At 37.7% G+C, this 18,317-nt stretch overlaps 1 protein-coding gene across 3 annotated transcripts in view; it reads right to left on the bottom strand.

The window, feature by feature from the left end:
• Nucleotides 1–18,317, bottom strand: part of FGF12 (fibroblast growth factor 12) — a 580,565-nt gene that overhangs the window by 162,192 nt on the left and 400,056 nt on the right. For all 3 annotated transcript variants that reach the window (XM_004603002.2, XM_004603001.2, XM_004603000.2), the window contains one exon: nucleotides 12,302–12,405. In XM_004603002.2, coding sequence (XP_004603059.1) covers nucleotides 12,302–12,405 — 104 coding nt within the window. The remainder of the gene's footprint in view (nucleotides 1–12,301; nucleotides 12,406–18,317) is intronic.

Here is an 18,317-nt window from a genome sequence, read left to right as displayed (position 1 = left end):
AAAGCCAAAATATGGAGTGCACGTGACAGAAGATTGAATAAGGTAACTGCGATATATATATATATGTATATATATATAATCAATAGATTAATACACAACATCAACTACAAAATTGTGCTTTTTGCCACAATAGATATGGTATGTAAGGTAACTGCTAAGTGAAATAAGTCAGAAAATCAAAAACAATACCAGATGCTATCAATCATATGTGGAATATAAATAACTGAAGCAAACAAGACTTACAAAATGAAACAAAAATATAGGTTGGTTACAAGAGGAAATGGGGCAAAGGATAGAAGGAAGAGGCATAGGAGGAAATTTTACTTCGATTATACATAAGTTTGAAAAAGACTCAGCACAAAAGTGAAAATGTTTTTAATGAAATAGATGAGCAAATGAAAATAAATGAAATATTAGAACTGGTATCCAAAATGTGAAAAACATGGGGCTGGATTTGTATTTGTATTTATACAGGGGTTAAAGCACCTGCCTGGTACACAGCAGACCTCAGTTCAATCCCCATAACTGCCTGTGATCCCTTAAGCACTGTGAGGAGTAATACCTGAGGACAAAGCCAGAAGTATGCTCTGACACTGCCCTGAACCCCCAACAAAATGTGAAAAATATGACAGAAAGATTTTTACAAATATGTTGTGCTTATTCTTCCCCTTACTAATATTTCTTTTTCCTTAATTTGGAGTTTGGCAAAATGCCAACTTATTAACATTTTCATGGATAGTTTATCTAAATTGGCTTTCTTTTTATTCTGCATTACTTTATAGCTACACTGAAACATTTTTCTATTTTATTTCCAGTGCCTAAGAAAATCTGTGGGCTGGAGCGATAGCACAGTGGTAGGGCGTTCGCCTTTCACGTGGCCGACCCGTGTTCGATTCCTCCGCCCCTCTTGGAGAGCCCAGCAAGCTACTGAGAGTATCGCGCCCGCAGAGCAGAGCCTGGCAAGCTACCCGTGGCATATTGTATATGCCAAAAACAGTAACAATAAGTCTCACAATGAGAGACATTACTGGTGCCCACTCCAATAAATCGATGAGCAATGGGATGACAGTGACAGTTACAAGAAAACCTGTATCACCTTACCAATTCTAAATAAATAGGGAAAACAGATGCTTGGGAAAAGCTCCTGGTTTCTAGATTTTTAAGAAAAGCTATATTGAAACAACAAAGAACCACATCTATACAAATTCAATGTAATGTCTTTTTCAGGGTGGTTTGCTGTGCCCTCATTATTTTTCACAATTCCTTGGAGAGATCAGCTTTTCAGTCAGTGAAATAGAATGTTAAGGGAGTAAAGCTTATGCATCTTCATCCTAGCTAACGCAATGAATTTAAAAGAAACAACCTAGCAATCAATAATAGAAAATTAGCAAGTAGAAATATTACTATCTCCAAATAGCAGGTGATTCCTAAACTATGTAGAAATAAGCAAAACTACAGGTTACCTTTGTTCCTTCTAGTCTTTAGAGTTTACTAATTAGTTTGCTACTTCAAGTTCATACTATTCATATTATGATTATATTATTCATAGCTAATAGTCATAGTGATTCAGAAGCTCTTTGGCATCCCACAGGTGTAGACCTATGCTTTAACCTGCTAATGTGTTCTCTTTTTTCTAAAGTCTTTTATCTTGTTTTAGGGCCATGCCTAGAGTCTCACATGGTACAGGTGGCTCTGGGAATTGAACACGGGTACAGTGTGGGCAAGGAGCGCATTTAATCCACTGAACTATCTTGTCCAGCCCTCCTGTTTTTGTTGTTTTTGTTTTTGGTCCATGCCAGTCGAACCTTATCAGGCTTATTCCTGACTGCACACTGGGATTACTCATGTTGGGGTTTGGGGATCATATGTAGTGATTGGGATTTACCTCAAGTGGGCTGTGTAAAGATGAACATTATGCGATAGTCCTGGCTCCTTCAGCCTTCCTTTAAAAAAAAAAAAACTATCACATTATAACTTAGATTTTAGGTGTGTCAGATATCAGGCACACTGCCTCTTCGCATCATCACTGCTGGGCTTGATGAATATGACAATATAAGTTGCTTAAAATTTTAAAATAATCAAACAAAAGTAGACATCTCTCTACATTCTTGCTATTGTGACCTAGTTCTCCCATAAGTGGATGCACACTGGGTCTTCTGGAGAACTATGTTTTCCAAATGTAGGTACTTTCTCTTTTTCTGTGTCCCTTGACTTTTATTACCCAGCAAATACACATTACCTGGAGTCATAAGAGTTCACTTGTAAGGTAAGTAAACGTGACAACTTTGGACCTCCTGGGCTCGGTGGGTCACTTACTGAAGCAACACCAATAATTTCCTATCTCCAGACTTCTAGTTATGAGACAAAACATGAACTTCTGATCCCTTTAAAACACTGTGGTAAACATCTCTTTTATGTACAATTTAATTAACCTCCCAAATGATGTTCAGAAGTGAGCACAAGAACTTTTTCATTAACGGTTTGTCTTGGGAAGGAAAATCAAAGGGAAAAGGTGATCAAATTAGTGCATATACTGACACTGCAAAACACTTAAATTGTTATATGTAGCAACCTGAGTAACAGGAAAACATAATTACTGACCAATTCATTGTCCAACTCTTTCCTAAGGCTCACAGAATTTGTTTTAATCATTACTCTAACAAATTAGGCATATGCAGGGAATCTCTTGGATGAACCAGGACATAGCGGCCCAGGGCAGATTGTACTCGCCATGGCCTCAAAAGAAATTTTGAGGTGGTTGAAATATGTCACTTTTAATATATTTCAGATACATTTCTATGTTTCTAATGGATTTCCCAGCTCATAAGATACTAAACGTTTGTGATGCAAAACAAGCATTAGGTGTACCATAAAAAAGCTATTGAAGATTTAAAATGCAGTACTTTGTGATCTGTCTCCGCTACCATTATTCTGATTTGGACACCTAACAAAGTTTTTCTGCTTCGTTTTGCCTTTTAACATTCATTTTCTCAGCACTTTCTGTTCAAATATTCAATTCTCTGCAGACTCGATGATAAGACTGTTGGCTCAAAGTCCACTGAATTTTTTTTATACTTAACACTCATAATTCTGATCTCTTTTCCTCTCCCTAGAGTCTATAAAACACCACAGCATATAGACATATCATATAAAATATATTTCTCCCCCGGTGAGTTATATAAGGAGACATTTTGTAAAAGAAAAGTACCCCAAAGCTGAAGAACTGGTTTATGTAAAGAGAGAGGTGTAAAAGAGTTAGAAAATGGATCCATATCTTTTCATGTTATTGTTGTTTAAAATCATGAAGCATTTACATGTGAATTACTAATTCCTACACTGATTTTGGAGAAAAACAGGAAAAGAAGAAAAACTTGTAAGGGCAGGGAATCTCTTTGGGGAATTAGGTCTGAACAGAAAGTGACAGTACAGTTATAACTCTTCAGATGAAAGGTACTGGGTAATCTTTCAGCAGGAGCAACAGAAGCAGGAAGCAAACATAGCATTAGCTTTCTCAGAAAGTTTGACCTCTCTGAAAACTGGTCCATCACTTTATCTATTTATGATTTTAAAAAAATATTATAACAAACTAGTTCACACAAGAAAGGCAGCTGTTGGCTTAGGAAACTTAAAAAGTTCAGAAGTGAGGTTGGGTCAGGTGTGACCTCATGAACCACTTCGATGGTTGTAAAAAAAGGAATACCTATGGATTGCTCCTTGGACTTTTAAGTGGCTATAGTCCTTCTATCTCCTCAGATCTCAATCTAGGGTTTTTTTTAAGTAGAACAGATTTTATGGAGAGTTTTTTTATTTTATTTTATTGAAACACCGTGAGATAGTTACAAGCTTTCATGTTTGGGTTACAATCACACAATGATCAAACACCTATCCCTCCACCAGTGCACATTCCCCACCACCAATATCCCAGGTATAACCCCTCTTTCCCACCCTCCCCTGCCTCCATGGCAGACAATATTCCCCATACTCTCTCTCTACTTTTGGGCATTATGGCTTGCAACACAGACACTGAGAGGTCATCATATTTGGTCCATTATCTACTTTCAGCACACATTTCCTGAGAACAGTAGATACAAGGACCAGAAGGATTGCCCGATAGCTGGAAGACTGCTTCATGGGTGGAGGAGAGAAGGCAGATGGAATAGAGAAGGGATCACTAAGAAAATGATGGCTGGAGGTCTCAATCTAGTTTTCTGGTTTTTTTTTTAAGGGCAATTCTTCTTCAACAGATAAAGTATTGCATCTGATGCTAACTTCCCCCAAATTGATAAAAACTATTTACAAACAATGCAACTTAATATCCCGTGGTTAGGGCGGAAGGGTGGATAAAGAAATTGGGTTAGGAACAAAACAGTTATCATTAGATGTTGGGATAGAATTAACCCTTCCTGAACTTTATGAATTGATGAAATGAAACTCAATGATGACATACTATCTTCTTTAATTACCAGTACTGGTCCTGCTGATGGTGATTATGACTAATACTGAGAATTAACTATAATTGACGTACACTTTTTTGCATGCATCTATTCATTCAACCCTAAATACAATTCCACACAGAAAAATCTTTCATCGGTATAACCACTTTACAGGTAGGTAATGAAATCTAGAAGGATCTTCATTAACACAAAGGAAGGATAGAGCTATGATTTAAATTCAATTTTGTTCTAGTGTTCATTTTCTTAAATATTGCTTAACACTGTATGACTCATAAATGACTAAAGGAACACAATCAAGATGTCTCATATATGACCACATGTTGACTTACTGTGACTAATGGCAATATAGAAAGAAACAATATAGAATTTAGCATCATTTTCAAATGATTCAAGTAAAGGTCCTCGTTAATGTTGCTCTTCAAAGCGTAATACTATTTTTAATTTTCAATGAAGAATGTTATTAGAAACACATATGCTAAGTTTTGCAACTAAGACTAAGTCTTTATTAACATTTCCCACAAGTTGTAAACTAAAATAAAATCAATAGTACTTACTCTGAAAATACCATAAAGCGTATTTACCATCAATCAGTCCTTACTGAAAGCATAAATAATTTGTTTCCTTCTGAAGAAAGACAACCTAATTTCAACGGATGGATACATGAACACATGTCAAATGTTTGCAGGCAAAAACTGCCAGATTTTTAGGTGGGCAGGATTCCATTTTTTTTTTTTACATTTTCATTTTAAAAGAAAATCCCATTTTAGTTCATTAAAATATACTGGAGTAAAACTAAAGAAACAGAATGAGTTATAGGTTTTGTGAATAAAATATTCACTTAACATTTAAAAAAATAGAAAAAAAGTTTGTAAAATTCAAGGGAACGTCAAGAAAAAATGGGAATATATATATATGTCTATATATGTATAATATATATATGTATATATGTCCTATACTGACAATAGGACTGGAGAGATAGCATAGCAGGTAGAGTATTGGCCTTGCATGTGGCTGACCCGGGTTCGATTCCTCTGTCCCTCTCGGAGAGCCCAGCAAGCTACCGAGAGTATCCCGCCAGAACGGCAGAGCCTAGCAAGCTCCCCTTAGCATATTCGATATGCCAAAAACAGTAACAACAAGTCTCACAATGGAGATGTTACTGATGCCCGCTCAGGCAAATCGATGAACAATGGGAAGACAGTGCTACACTGGCTATATAATGACCTAACTGCTGAACAAGTCTTTGCAATTTTTCTTTGACTTCCTTATGTTCAGCTGCCATAAAGTTTACAATTCTATAAATTACTAGACATTAATGTCCAAGGTGTTCTTTCTCCCCCTTTCTCTTTGTCTCCACAAATGTAAAAGACTTTTCAGAGACACTACTAGATCCAAGAAATAGTTCTGTATATGCCTCCCATTTAAAAATATTCCATTTTTAAAGTCAGGAAGTCAGTTGACGAGGAAATTAAAATTCTGACATGGAAAACTTTTGTACTTCTATTTGAGATACATATTTTTAAATCTATAATTCTTTTTTAACACAGAACAAAAATATTTCCAGGTATCTTCCTCTGAAAGATTTGCTGGCTAATATTTGCTTCAACTTTACTACTTTCACAAGCAGTATTTACTTTACTAGAAAATGACAGTATCTGCTACACAATATCAGCCTTAGCCAAGTGTTAACAATCAGATTTCACCTGAAAACTTTTCCTGTTTCATAACCTATTCAAAGTTGAACCAGTTAGTTGAACTAGAAAATACGTAGTCCCAATTTAAAAAAAAATTACAAAAACAATGAAACCAGATGGCCACTGAATGCTGCCAAAATCAAACTGCATGAAATATATCCATCAACCAAATCAACAAGATTTGAACGGATACATTTCACATGGAAATTGCAGCATTCAGTGCTAATATCTATATTGCTCTATATCAGATATGTTGTCAAATTTCAGATAATTTGCATTTAATAGAATAGGGCCTAAAAGCAAATAATTCTAACAAAAGCAGAAAAAGGAAAAAAAAAGAAATGCACAGATAAATACTTTAGAGTATAAAATATGGATGCTATTTTTGACTACAGAAATAGAAAAAAATATTTGTCATACCTTTAATAATGTGAAGTGCTTTATCTGTATGATAGTGGAAAAGAAAAGGAAGACAGAGGGATAAACTAAAATACACCTTCTTCAATTGCACAGCTTGTGGGCATAAAATAGACTTATTGCTCTCAATATTGGCCTTCCCTTTTCTTTTTCCTCAGAGACCACTTCAATTTTCCCTGTAACTTTTGACTTATTTTTAATATAAAATCCACTTTGGGGGAGAATCTTATCAGTGTCTTCTCTCACTGAAATACCAGAGTAAGGCATGGAATTCTAAATTGTACAAAAGGAAATGAGGCCATTGAGAAATGTTTTCATTCTTGTTGTTATTGTATTCTTGATACCTCTAAATAAAGCTTTCCACAAAACCAGGATAGGTTGCCCTTGTTTTCAAAGAACTGAGCTTTGGCATTAAATAGTAATGGTATGGGTAGTGCATCCTCAATTGGGACAACAAGTCCAGATGAGCAATATAGGTTTTAAAAATGAAGACTGAACTTTTCTTAACCTACTTCACTTACACTGAGTGACCTCATTTCACTCACTTAACTTTTCTGTTTTCCAGTATAGCATCCACCATTCGGTAGTAATAACAGTGTTATTTCAAGGCTCAAGAGAGTCTATTTATATGAAAGTTCAGGGGGGAAATGAAAAATGCTCCACAATGGAAAGATTGTAATATATATATTGTAATATATATTGTGTCTTATATATATATATATATACATACATATATATGGGGCACAGCCTGGTATTATGAAAACCTCATAGAGTTTGGGCCTAAATTTTTTACTTTTGGTTCTGTTACTCACCAGAATGGGCTTAATTCAACAATCTTTTAAAACTCATCCTACATTACAGAGGTATTTTGAAAAGGAAGTACATATCGACAACCCTTTAGAAAGAACAAAAATGAATATATATCTTGAGTCATCAGGTTTTTATTACATACTGCACATATATGCACATATGTATATATGGTTTGGGGGCCATACTTGGCAGTGCTCAGGGCTTACTTCAGTGCTCAGTAATCAGTCTTGGCAGTGCTTAGGGGATCATACATCATGCAAACAATTCAATCTAAGGATGGTCGTGGGCAAGACAAGTGGTTAACCCCTGTGATATCTCTGCAGCCCACCCATCACAGTAAATTACACTGCTGATGTGATCAATCACAAAGGATCAATCACAAAGGATAATCTCGCAACAATATTACATACCCATTAGAATCTACTGACTTATCATTTAATCATTGATTGAACTCCAAATATAATTGGTGTGAGTAAAGTTAATGCTGAACAAGAAAAGTATGCTTTAATTTCTTTATCATAGTTTATCTTGCATTAAAAAAATTTACTAGTTATCAAAATCACTAATTATAGAAATCAGAATTTAGAGATAAATGAATGATATTAGGCCAAAACATTCTCAACATTATTTCAATTTTATAAAGTAAACAAATAATTGTTTTAAGAAAAATAAGCTTTTAATAAAATTTTAATCATTATCATTCACCAAATGTCAGTTAAAAGTGTGCTAAGCTCATAAAATAATGAATATTGATGAATATTTTAGCCAATAGTATTAGCCAACATAAAAAATGGCCTAAATATATTTCAACCTACTCAAAATATGTAAGTACAATTTCCCACATTTATCTGCAAGGCTCCTAAGTTGTCCAATTCATTCCTGTATGTATACTGTTACAAAATTATTACCAGATTTTATTCTTTTTATCATTGATTGACAAAATGATCCATAGTAGTTTCAGACACAATGTTTTAACCCCAATCCCACCAAAAATCTTATAACTCTTTCTTCCATCCTTTTAATTTAAATATTGACTAAATATAACTTAACTATGAAATAACTACTTTTTAATGTGAATTTGTGAATTTTTTTGGTGGGAGGGAGGCACACTCAGCAGTGCTCAGGGGTTACTTCTGGCTCTGCACTCAAAAATCACTTGTGGCAAGGGAATCATATGATTTTATTTTAAAGTAAAAACTAATCAAATTGGTCTGAAGAGTAAAAGTCCATATGACTTCAGCACTAAAACATGTTACAGTCTGTTTGAAAGGAAGATGAAAATGCAGTAAAACGATATGCTTCTGAGTATATCTTTTTAAAAGGGTCAAATGGAAAAAGATGATTAAAGAAATGAACATTCACCTATGTTTTGATTCAAATCAGCTGAAAAAAACAGCAGCAAAAGCTTTCAGTCATGTGAAGAAATTTTAAAACATACTGAGAAACAAAGGTTTAAAATGTAAATTATGGGGCCAGAATGATAGAACAATGGGAAAGGTGTTTGCCTTGCAAGCATTGATCTGGGTTAGACCCCAAGCATCCCATTTGGTCCTCCAAACGCTGCCAGGAGTGATACTCCTGACCATAGTCAGGAGTGAGCCTGGAGTACAGCTGTGTGGTCCAAATCCCAAGAGTAAAAATAAAATTTAAAAAATTGATTATGATGATAAAAATATACCCAGAGACATCAATAATCCAATTAGGTATTCTGTTCTGCTCTGTCATCCCATTGCTCATCGATTTGTTCAAGCAGGCACCAGTAACGTCTCTCATTGAGAGACTTATTGTTACTGTTTTTGACATATCCAATATGCACGGGTAGCTTGCCAGGCTCTGCCACGCGGGCTCCATACTCTCAGTAGCTTGCTGGGCTCTCCGAGATGGGTGGAGGAATCAAACACGGGTCGGCTGCGTGAAAGGCGAACGCCAAACGCCCAACCACTGTGCTATCTCTCCAGCACCTCAGAAACACAAGCATTTCAGAATGAAGCTCAAGACTATCCTCTAAAGTTCCTCAGTATGCACCACTATTTCCTCTCACATGTGGTGGCAGAGGGTGGGGGTTAAAATCAGAGGAAAATTTAAAAAAATCCCTAGCCTAAATGTGACTACCAACCAAGTCCAGGATATTAGAGAGACAGGGACACTTGTACTTTCGTCTTTGATGATAAGTCAGCTTGTTTGGACCTCTTCAGCTTTCCCCCCGGTGCACATTGTGCCCGATACTCTAGTCGCGGCCTTGATCTGTGTACCCAAGTACTCAGTTTCCTCCTCAGTAGGAAGCTGCTCTTCAAATGACTTCAAGCCTGAATATGGAACAAAAGTACTTCCAGAAAGCCCGTGCTAAGAGCCTGTCTTTAAGTGCTCACAAGACTGCTGACTGCCCCGATGCTCTCCTAAACGGAGAAAAGCCAGCAGTGTAAGTGTGATGAAACACCCAATTCTCTTTTAGGTCTACCTCCCCCTATAACATCTCCTTTCAGTTCCTATCAGTAAGTAGTCCGTCCTATCCGCACTGTGCAAAACTGAAAACAGCACTCACTCCCGGGATCCTACGCAGAAAGGGAATGGTTTTGAACGTAGGAGCCCTAATGATCACATCTATCATGCAGGCTTTGCTTCCTGGGGTTCTGCAGTACTATAGCAAGATAAGGTGCTGTCACTCTTGGTAGGAGACAAGTTTGACTCTGTGAAGAGCAAGGCTCAGAAATTAGCTATCCCAAACAGGTTACGGAGCAGGGAATTATTGGTTTCACTAAGGTGCAGGGTCCTTCATTTTTTTCCTTTTTTTTTTGGGGGGGGGGACGGTCACATCCAGCGATGCACAGGGGTTATGGGGTAACTCCTGGCTCTGCACTCAGGAATTACTCCTGGCGGTGCTCGGGGGACCATATGGGAGGCTGGGAATCGAACCCGGGTCGGCCGCATGCAAGGCAAATGCCCTACCTGCTGTGCTATCACTCCAGCCCCGGTAGGGTCCTTTATTAAGAAAATAACCAAAAAAAAAAAAAAAACAAAAAACTTTGTTACAGTAAAATTCTCCATTCAAGAGAAATAGAAGCCTGGGTCTAGGAGTCAGGTATATCAGTAATGTGGGGGAGTGGTATTGCTATAGATCCAAATCACAGAGTCCACAACATCAAAAACATGAGATCCAAACTACAACCACCAATCTTTAAACTCTGCCTGTCAAGGTGGCAGGCTGTGGGCCAGGTGGGGTGGACTTGCCTTGCATGAGGCTGCCCTAGTTTTATTTCCAGCACCAAATCTGGCCTCCAAGCACTGCCAGGAGTGATCCCTGAGCACAGAGTCAGGAGTAAGCCCGAAGCAAAGACAGGAGTGGCACCAAAACCACACAGAAAAATTAAAAGTAAATGTTAATTAACTAAAATTATTCAGAAGAATGACCTGTTATCTCTATTGTCTTATGTTAAGATTTGCATTTGAAATATAGATGTACACAAGGTGGACATTAAAATCATTAGGATTATCAGTAGGAATGAAAGCCCATTATCATGACCTAAAGAATGCGTAAATCTCATATAAGAGAGAAAATATGTACATCATCATCATTATCATCATCATCATCATCATCATCATCATCATCATCATCATCATCCCGCTGATCATCAAATTTCTCGAGCAGTCAGTAACGTCTCCATTTGTCCTAGCCCTGAGATTTTAGGAGCCTCTCTTAACTCGTCCTTTCCAATGGTGCCGCATTGGATGCTCTTCCAGGTTCAGGGGAATGAGACCCATCATTGTTACTGTATTTGGCATGTGAATATGTCACGGGGAGTTTTCAAGGCTCTCCCATGCGGGCAGGAAACTCTCGGTAGCTTGCCAGGTTCTCCCAGAGGGAGAACTAGTCTATAAAATGTCCAGCAGCCACTTTGTGGCTGTGCACTTCTGAGAGCTTGGTTTTATAGTCTCTGGATGTTGGCCATTGGTAGGATTACATGGCACCGGGGGCAGTCCCTGGGTGTGACTGCCAAGCTACTGGAAAATGGGGGATCTGGGCAGAAGAGGCCCAGTCCTGATCTGAGCAGGCTTGGAGGTCTCAGCCCCTGGTCCCACACATCTGGATTCCTCTGCTGGTTCCTTCATGTGTGAGGCTTGTCCAAACGTTTGGAGAGGGGCCTTGAGTATGGCTGTGGCTGGGCTCCAAAGGTCTTTGGCCATGGGAGTGCTGTTCGGGCCCGGGAGGGAAACTGAACCCCACCCCCTCCGAGGGGCCCCAGTGAAGACAACAAAGCATGGGGGCAAGAGACTCTCTGTGTCACTCTCTTCTGGGAGCTTGGTTTTATAGTCTCTCGATGTTGGCCATTGGTGGGATTACACATATGAAATACATTAATACGCATACAACATCCAGGACCGTCACATCCTCTCAGGGCAAAAGCTATCTTCACTTTTGTTTTTTCCATTTTTTAAGATTTGGGGCCACACATTGCAAGGTTTAGGAGTTATTTCTGGCTCTGTGGTGATGAATGACCCAGGTTATGCTTGGGGGATTATATGCAGTGCCTGGCGATCAAATCATGATTGGTCACCTACAAGGTAAGTACCTTAACCACTGTACATACAATCTTTCTCACCCTGCAAAAACTGTCTTGATAATAAAAGAGGAATCAGAATACTATTAAATTTGAAAAACAAGTCAGTGCTAATAATGACAACATTAGTGCTTACTAGTTTTTTTTCCCCCCATGGAACATAACCTTTAACATGCTAAGTTATAAAATGCTCAGGATATTTCTGAGGAACTATGTCAGGAAATATAATATATTTCAATTTCCAATTTCATTCCCAATATAATGGTTGTTATATTATCACTTAACATGTTAGACAGAGATATATGTGCATTCACATGCCTGGATGCACGCATACACACACACAAACACACACACAGAGAAAGGTACTTACTGAGCTGTAGAGATAGCCTTCACCATTCATAGCCACATAGAGGCTGGCCTTCACCCCCTGGATGGCCACCACACGAAGGCCCACAGGAATTAGATTGAAGAGGGCTAAGGTTGGAGGGAGAGAACAAAAAGAAAGGATTGGTGTTAGTGACCTTTTGAATAAGTCATTATGCTTGTTTCTTGGGAAAGAGAACAGTGGGTTTTGGTTGATGAGTGAGAACTGAATTTTTGTCACCAGCATTAATCATCTATGTGACTTCAGTAAGTCTCATAAACTCAACTGCATTAACGGTGCTACATTAGATGATATCTAAGGATCTCACTTGCATCTGAGAATCCAGACTTTTTACATACTCAGTGGGGAAATAAAAGACAAATTTTTTGAAAATAAGTAACTTGAAAGAATTGCTGCAAGAGTAAGAAATGAATTTGTAGTCATAAGCAAATATCAAGAAGTAAATCCCAAATGTTATAGGTATAGAAGGATTCAATTTCTAGCAACTGAAACAGAGATATTTTTGGTGGGGAGGGGGGAAGGGAGAGGGGGAAGTGCTCTTTGGCTCTGTTTTCTCATTTATGGAGACTAGATCTAAGTAGAGGCTCAATAAAAGACTCAATTTTCATTTGAACTATTCTGCTCATGTTTTTACCACTGTCCTTGTGTTCCTAAAATAACTTAGGAAGTACAAGACCTTAAAATCTAGTCAGGGAGAGAAAATTCAAGACATATGGAATAATCTGATACAGTGTATAATTTATTTCTATAATTAAATGTACTATATGCATTTCTATATATATATTCCCTATGTTACAGAAGTTCAAGAAAATGAAAGATCTTTGTGGCCTGAAGTATTCAGGCAATGTCTGACACAGAAGATTTAGACTAAGTTGAGACTTAGTGCACAGAAGTATCCAGAATAAAATGACAGTTCAGCATTATATAAAGTTAGGTAGTTCTGTGGGATGATAAAAAAGAGTTCAGATTAAAGTCTGTAGTTCACATTAGGGAGAAAGTGGTGAGGGAGTCTTGTAGGTAAAATCAAGAAAAATACCATAATATACTTAACCAAATGGGCAATAGGAGGTTCAAGTATAGAGACTGAGGCTTATAAAATTAGAAAAATGGAATTATAAAAAAGGTAGGAGATTTTCAAGTGACATTGATCCCAGCAGTCAGTAGCCATGTAACTTTATCACTCATCTTCTCTTCCCTAAATTCCTAACCGTAAAATGGGCATAATAATCTCTGTATAGTTGGTAGAATATTCATTATCATGTTATTAAAAGTGGTTTCTAGACAGGTATATGTTTTATCTATATAAAAGTTAATTTTAATTAATATATGATTCATCTGCTTTTTCAATAATATGCACCTAGTGTCTGATATAAAAACTGATATATCACTTCAGTCATGTCTATTGAGCTCAGGTTCACAAGTTTGCTTAATACTTTGTGCAAAACTGCTTTTCAAAGTGTCGATACTTCGGCCCTCAACCGCAAAGGTATAAAGAATCCATAGCAGCAGAACAGGGTCTAGACAATGGTTTTCTAACACTCGACTGTGATATTCTGAGCAAAACATCATATTTCATCATTTTCCTTTTAAATGTAATCTCTATTCTCAGCTTCATACAAAGTAATATATGGTCCTGCTACATTTTCTTACATATCTTGCAGTTTCCTATGACTACAGGATCACTGTCGATGATGTGCAGCCTTAGGGTCGCTATATGTTCCAAGCTGCTTCATTGAAATGATCTTATAGGTGTCTTTTGCCCTCCTTGCAACCCTTCCCTCATGGCTGCTTGGGTGGAATTGGCTATGGGGTAACTGAATCATTTCACACCATGAAAACAAGGGCTACTCCTAGGGGAGTGGTGGCAGGTGAGCTGTAAAGAATAGGTCCCAAGGGACTGTGTGCAGCATGAGCTCAGGTCCAGCATTCAATTGTTTAGCTCAAGCTTTTATGTGAGAAAATAAGGCCTTGTTATTTCCCCTGTACCAAACAGACTTGATTCTAATCTTCACAGACACCAATAGCTAATAAAAGCAGATTTAGGAAACAAACTCTGTATGAGGAACGTACTGATGTATTGGAAATAAATATAAGTACTGAAAAGTACAAAGCTCAATGTTAATTCCTTTCTCTAGTGTCATTATTTTATTTGTTTTTGACTACCAAACATAGCTCTGGGGTCCAGAGGCCCTGGAACCATTTCTAGACACACAACTAGCCTGGATGAAGGATCATGAGCCATGTACCTGTAAGGCATTCATTCCTGACCTCTACGCCATTTTCCTAGCACATCAGCAATAACTGTTATGAGAAAAATAATGCAACCCAAAATTGTGCATGTCTCTCTATAAAATAAAAATTTTCTAAGACAAATGCTAAGAACATAGATTCATTTAGGTGAGATGGGAATAAACAAAGCAACTATAAAGCTTTTCCTAGCTGAGAAGTGTTACAAAACTGTTAAACGCAGGCAGCAAACAAAGAACTTCTATGAAAGTTTTATGTGAATCATAAAGTGATGATGGCTTTTAGATGGTATGCTTTGGGAAACAGCAAGTCCATTAAAAAATAAATGTAAAATTTGATATGACACCTTTTTTCTGGCAAAGTTAAGAGCAATTCTCTTTGAGAAGATATGTATCTGGCCCTTAAAGTCTCAAAAAGTGACAAGTGGCTCATTCTTACCTTTTTTTAAAATATTATGATAGTGTGGCACATAATCTGGCCCTGTATCACAAAACCCCATGCTTATACAATAAGAATTATTAGTCTCCAGTTATCATCTCCATATTCACAGTGACTGTCCCAGATCATAGTAAAACTAGGCCACATCACTCTTCAAGACTTGATCTACACACACATGTCATTTCCCTTGTTAAACCGTTAGTGTCTATCTGTATTTGTAAGGTGGATCCAAAGTCTCACCTACAATGTCCTTCACAACCTGGTCTCAACCCACATTTCTTTTCTTTTCCTTTCTTTTTTAACCGAATCACCATGAGATATGCTTAAAAAGCTTTCATGGTTGGGTTTTAGTCGTATAATGTTCCAATACCCATCCTTCCACCATCGGTATACATTTCCCAGCCTCAATATCTCCAGCATCTCAGTATCCCTCCCATCCCCTACACCCAGTCTGCCTCAACAGCAGGCACTTTTCTTCTCCCTCTTCTCTCTCTCTCTCTCTCTCTCTCTCACCTTTTGAGCATGATGGTTTGCAATACAGATACTGAGAGCCCATTATATTTGGTCCTTTACCCACTTTCAGCACACCATCTCCCATCCTGAGTGATCCCCTCCAACTCTCTATACCAACTGCTGTCTCCCTAATCCTTTGAGACAGGCTTCCAAGAGTAACAATCCTCTTGGTCCTTGTTTCTACTGTCTTTGGGAATTAGTATCTTACTATGATTTTTTTCATCCCACAAATGAGTGCATCATTCTCTGTCCCTCCCATTATGACTCATTACACCAGCATGATACTCTCCATGTCAATCCATTTATAAAAGAATTTCATGACTTCATTTTTTCTAACAGCTGTATAGTATTCCATTATGTAGATGTACCATAGTTTCTTTAAACGGTATCAACATACATTTCAACTCATTGTCTGAACCTCATTTCCTCGAAGATAACCAACTTCACAGAGATTTTTCTCTGCCATTTACAAAGTTCCTCCTTGATCCTTCACAAAACTGGATCCTCCACACCCCCCACTTTGCCTCTCATTTTAGAAATACTTCCCACTTGCAAATTTGGCTACTTTCATCCTTTTAAGCCTATTTTACTCAATGGTCCCATGATCTTACTTCAGGCATAATTGTTTCCTTTTTCATAATTGCTTAGTTTTGGGATATCACTAGGGATATCACTTGGTAATGACTTTGGAAGATGGTATTATTGTTATTTCCTTTCACATCTGTCTCTGTTCTTAAAATGAAAACTCTTAAGACTAGGCCTTTGCAATTTGTGTTTGAATAATATGAACATATTTTTACTCCAGTAAATACTGTTAATTTCAAGGGTGTTGAAAATTTACTATTTCTAGAAATTTGGGCTTTCTTACTGAAATGAAAACAATTTTTAGGATAAAAATAAAAGATTAAAGGGCCAAGAGATAGCATAGTTGTTACTAGCTTGCATGAGACTAGGTTTAATCCCTGAAATTGTACAATATCATCTGTCCCTGCCCTGGAAGCTGCTGAGAACAGGTGGTCCAGGTAACCGCACAGCCTTAGGTCCTGCACTGAACGGCTGGTTTGGTTAACCAAGAATCACTAGCTAGATCCCTGGGCTTCATCAGTAACACTTGGGAGGCCAATAAAATAATAAACTAAATAAGTGAAAGACTTAAAACTTCCCTAGCTTGGTTTTCAAGGTTACATAGTTATACTGATATTTGAAGCATACATCCCTGGAAAACACTTCACTTTAATATACTTCCTGCTCTCCACAGCTTGACCTCCATTTCCGTATCATTTTACTCCATGTTTTCGCTTGCTTCATTTTCTCTGCTTCAAATGTTGCTTTCTACATATGTTTATACTAGACCTCCTGTCATGCTAAGAATGACATGTCAGTTGCCAAGTTTCCTCTCACTTGCCAGCTGTTCTGATCCAACATCCAGACTATTTTATCACAATTTACAATTTTCTTCCTTAAAAATGTTTTTCCTACCAACTGTAAGATTGTAAGCGCCTCAAAATAAGAACCACAGCTAAATCACACATAGAATATGAAAAGATAGAAAGAGGGCAGGAAGATGAAGAGAGGAGTAGTGTACCACCTACTTATATTCAGGATCTTAATAAGCATCATTTACTGAACAAAAATGATCAGCTGAGTAGATGTACCAGAGTTTCTTTAACCCGTCATCTGTTTTGGGGCACTCTGGGTTTTTCCAGATTCTGGCTATTGTAAACAGTGCTGCAATGAACATAGAAATACATATGCCATCTCTACTATACCGTTTTGCCTCTCCGGGATATATTCCCAGGAGTGGTATTGCTGGGTCAAATGGAAGCTCAATTTCTAATTTTTTGAGAATCGTCCATATTGTTTTCCAAAAGGGCTGAACCAGTCGGCATTCCCACCAGCAGTGAAGAAGAGTCCCTTTCTCCCCGCATCCACGCCAACACCGGTTGCTTTTGTTTTTTGGGATGTGGGCCAGTCTCTGTGGTGTGAGATGATATCTCATGGAATACTATGTAGCCGTCAGAAAACATGAAGTCATGAAATTTGCATATAAATGGATCAACATGGAAAGTATCATGTTGACTGAAATGAGTTAGAAAGAAAGAGACAGACATAGAAAGATTGCACTCATATGTGGAATGTAATGTAACTGAGAAGTATAAGTTGGCGATGATGCAACTTCTGGCAGATATCTCTCTGGACTTAGTTACTAAAATACTAAAATACAGAAACCCAAAACTGAGAGGCCGCTAAGTGTGGTCACTCGACCTCATACCTCTTCATCCTCAGCAATGGAAAACAAATTATCTAATGCTTCCTTTTCAGCAGGTCTGACTTTAGGGGAGAGACTCTCCAAACAATAATAGTGAGTTTTGTTGAAATACTGAATGCAATCAAAGTGAAAGTAAAGTGAAATTTATTAGTTACACAGGCGGGGGGGGGCTAAGGGTGAGGGGGCTAGGGGCGTGGGGGGGTTAGGGGTGTGGGGGGGCGGGGTGGAGCTATACTGGGATTCTTGGTGGTGGAATATGAGCATTGGTGAAGGGATGGGTATTCGAGCATTGTATAACTGAGATTTAAACCTGAAAACTTTGTAACTTTCCACATGGTGACTCAATAAAAAATAAATAAATAAATAAATAATAAAAATAAAAATAAAATGATCAGCTGAATTGAGTCCAAGCATCTAATCTGATGTTCAATCATCACTTTTACCTTGTTCTTGCCAAAAGGAATTATCATCTGTAGGATAACATTGATTTGTCCTTTCTGCCTTGCCACAGGGAGCTTAGGTTTATTGGGTTAC

This window comes from Sorex araneus, chromosome 2 (genome assembly GCF_027595985.1).
Source record: "Sorex araneus isolate mSorAra2 chromosome 2, mSorAra2.pri, whole genome shotgun sequence".
In the NCBI taxonomy this organism is placed as follows: domain Eukaryota; kingdom Metazoa; phylum Chordata; class Mammalia; order Eulipotyphla; family Soricidae; genus Sorex; species Sorex araneus.
This window is presented reverse-complemented; position numbering and strand designations above follow the sequence as displayed.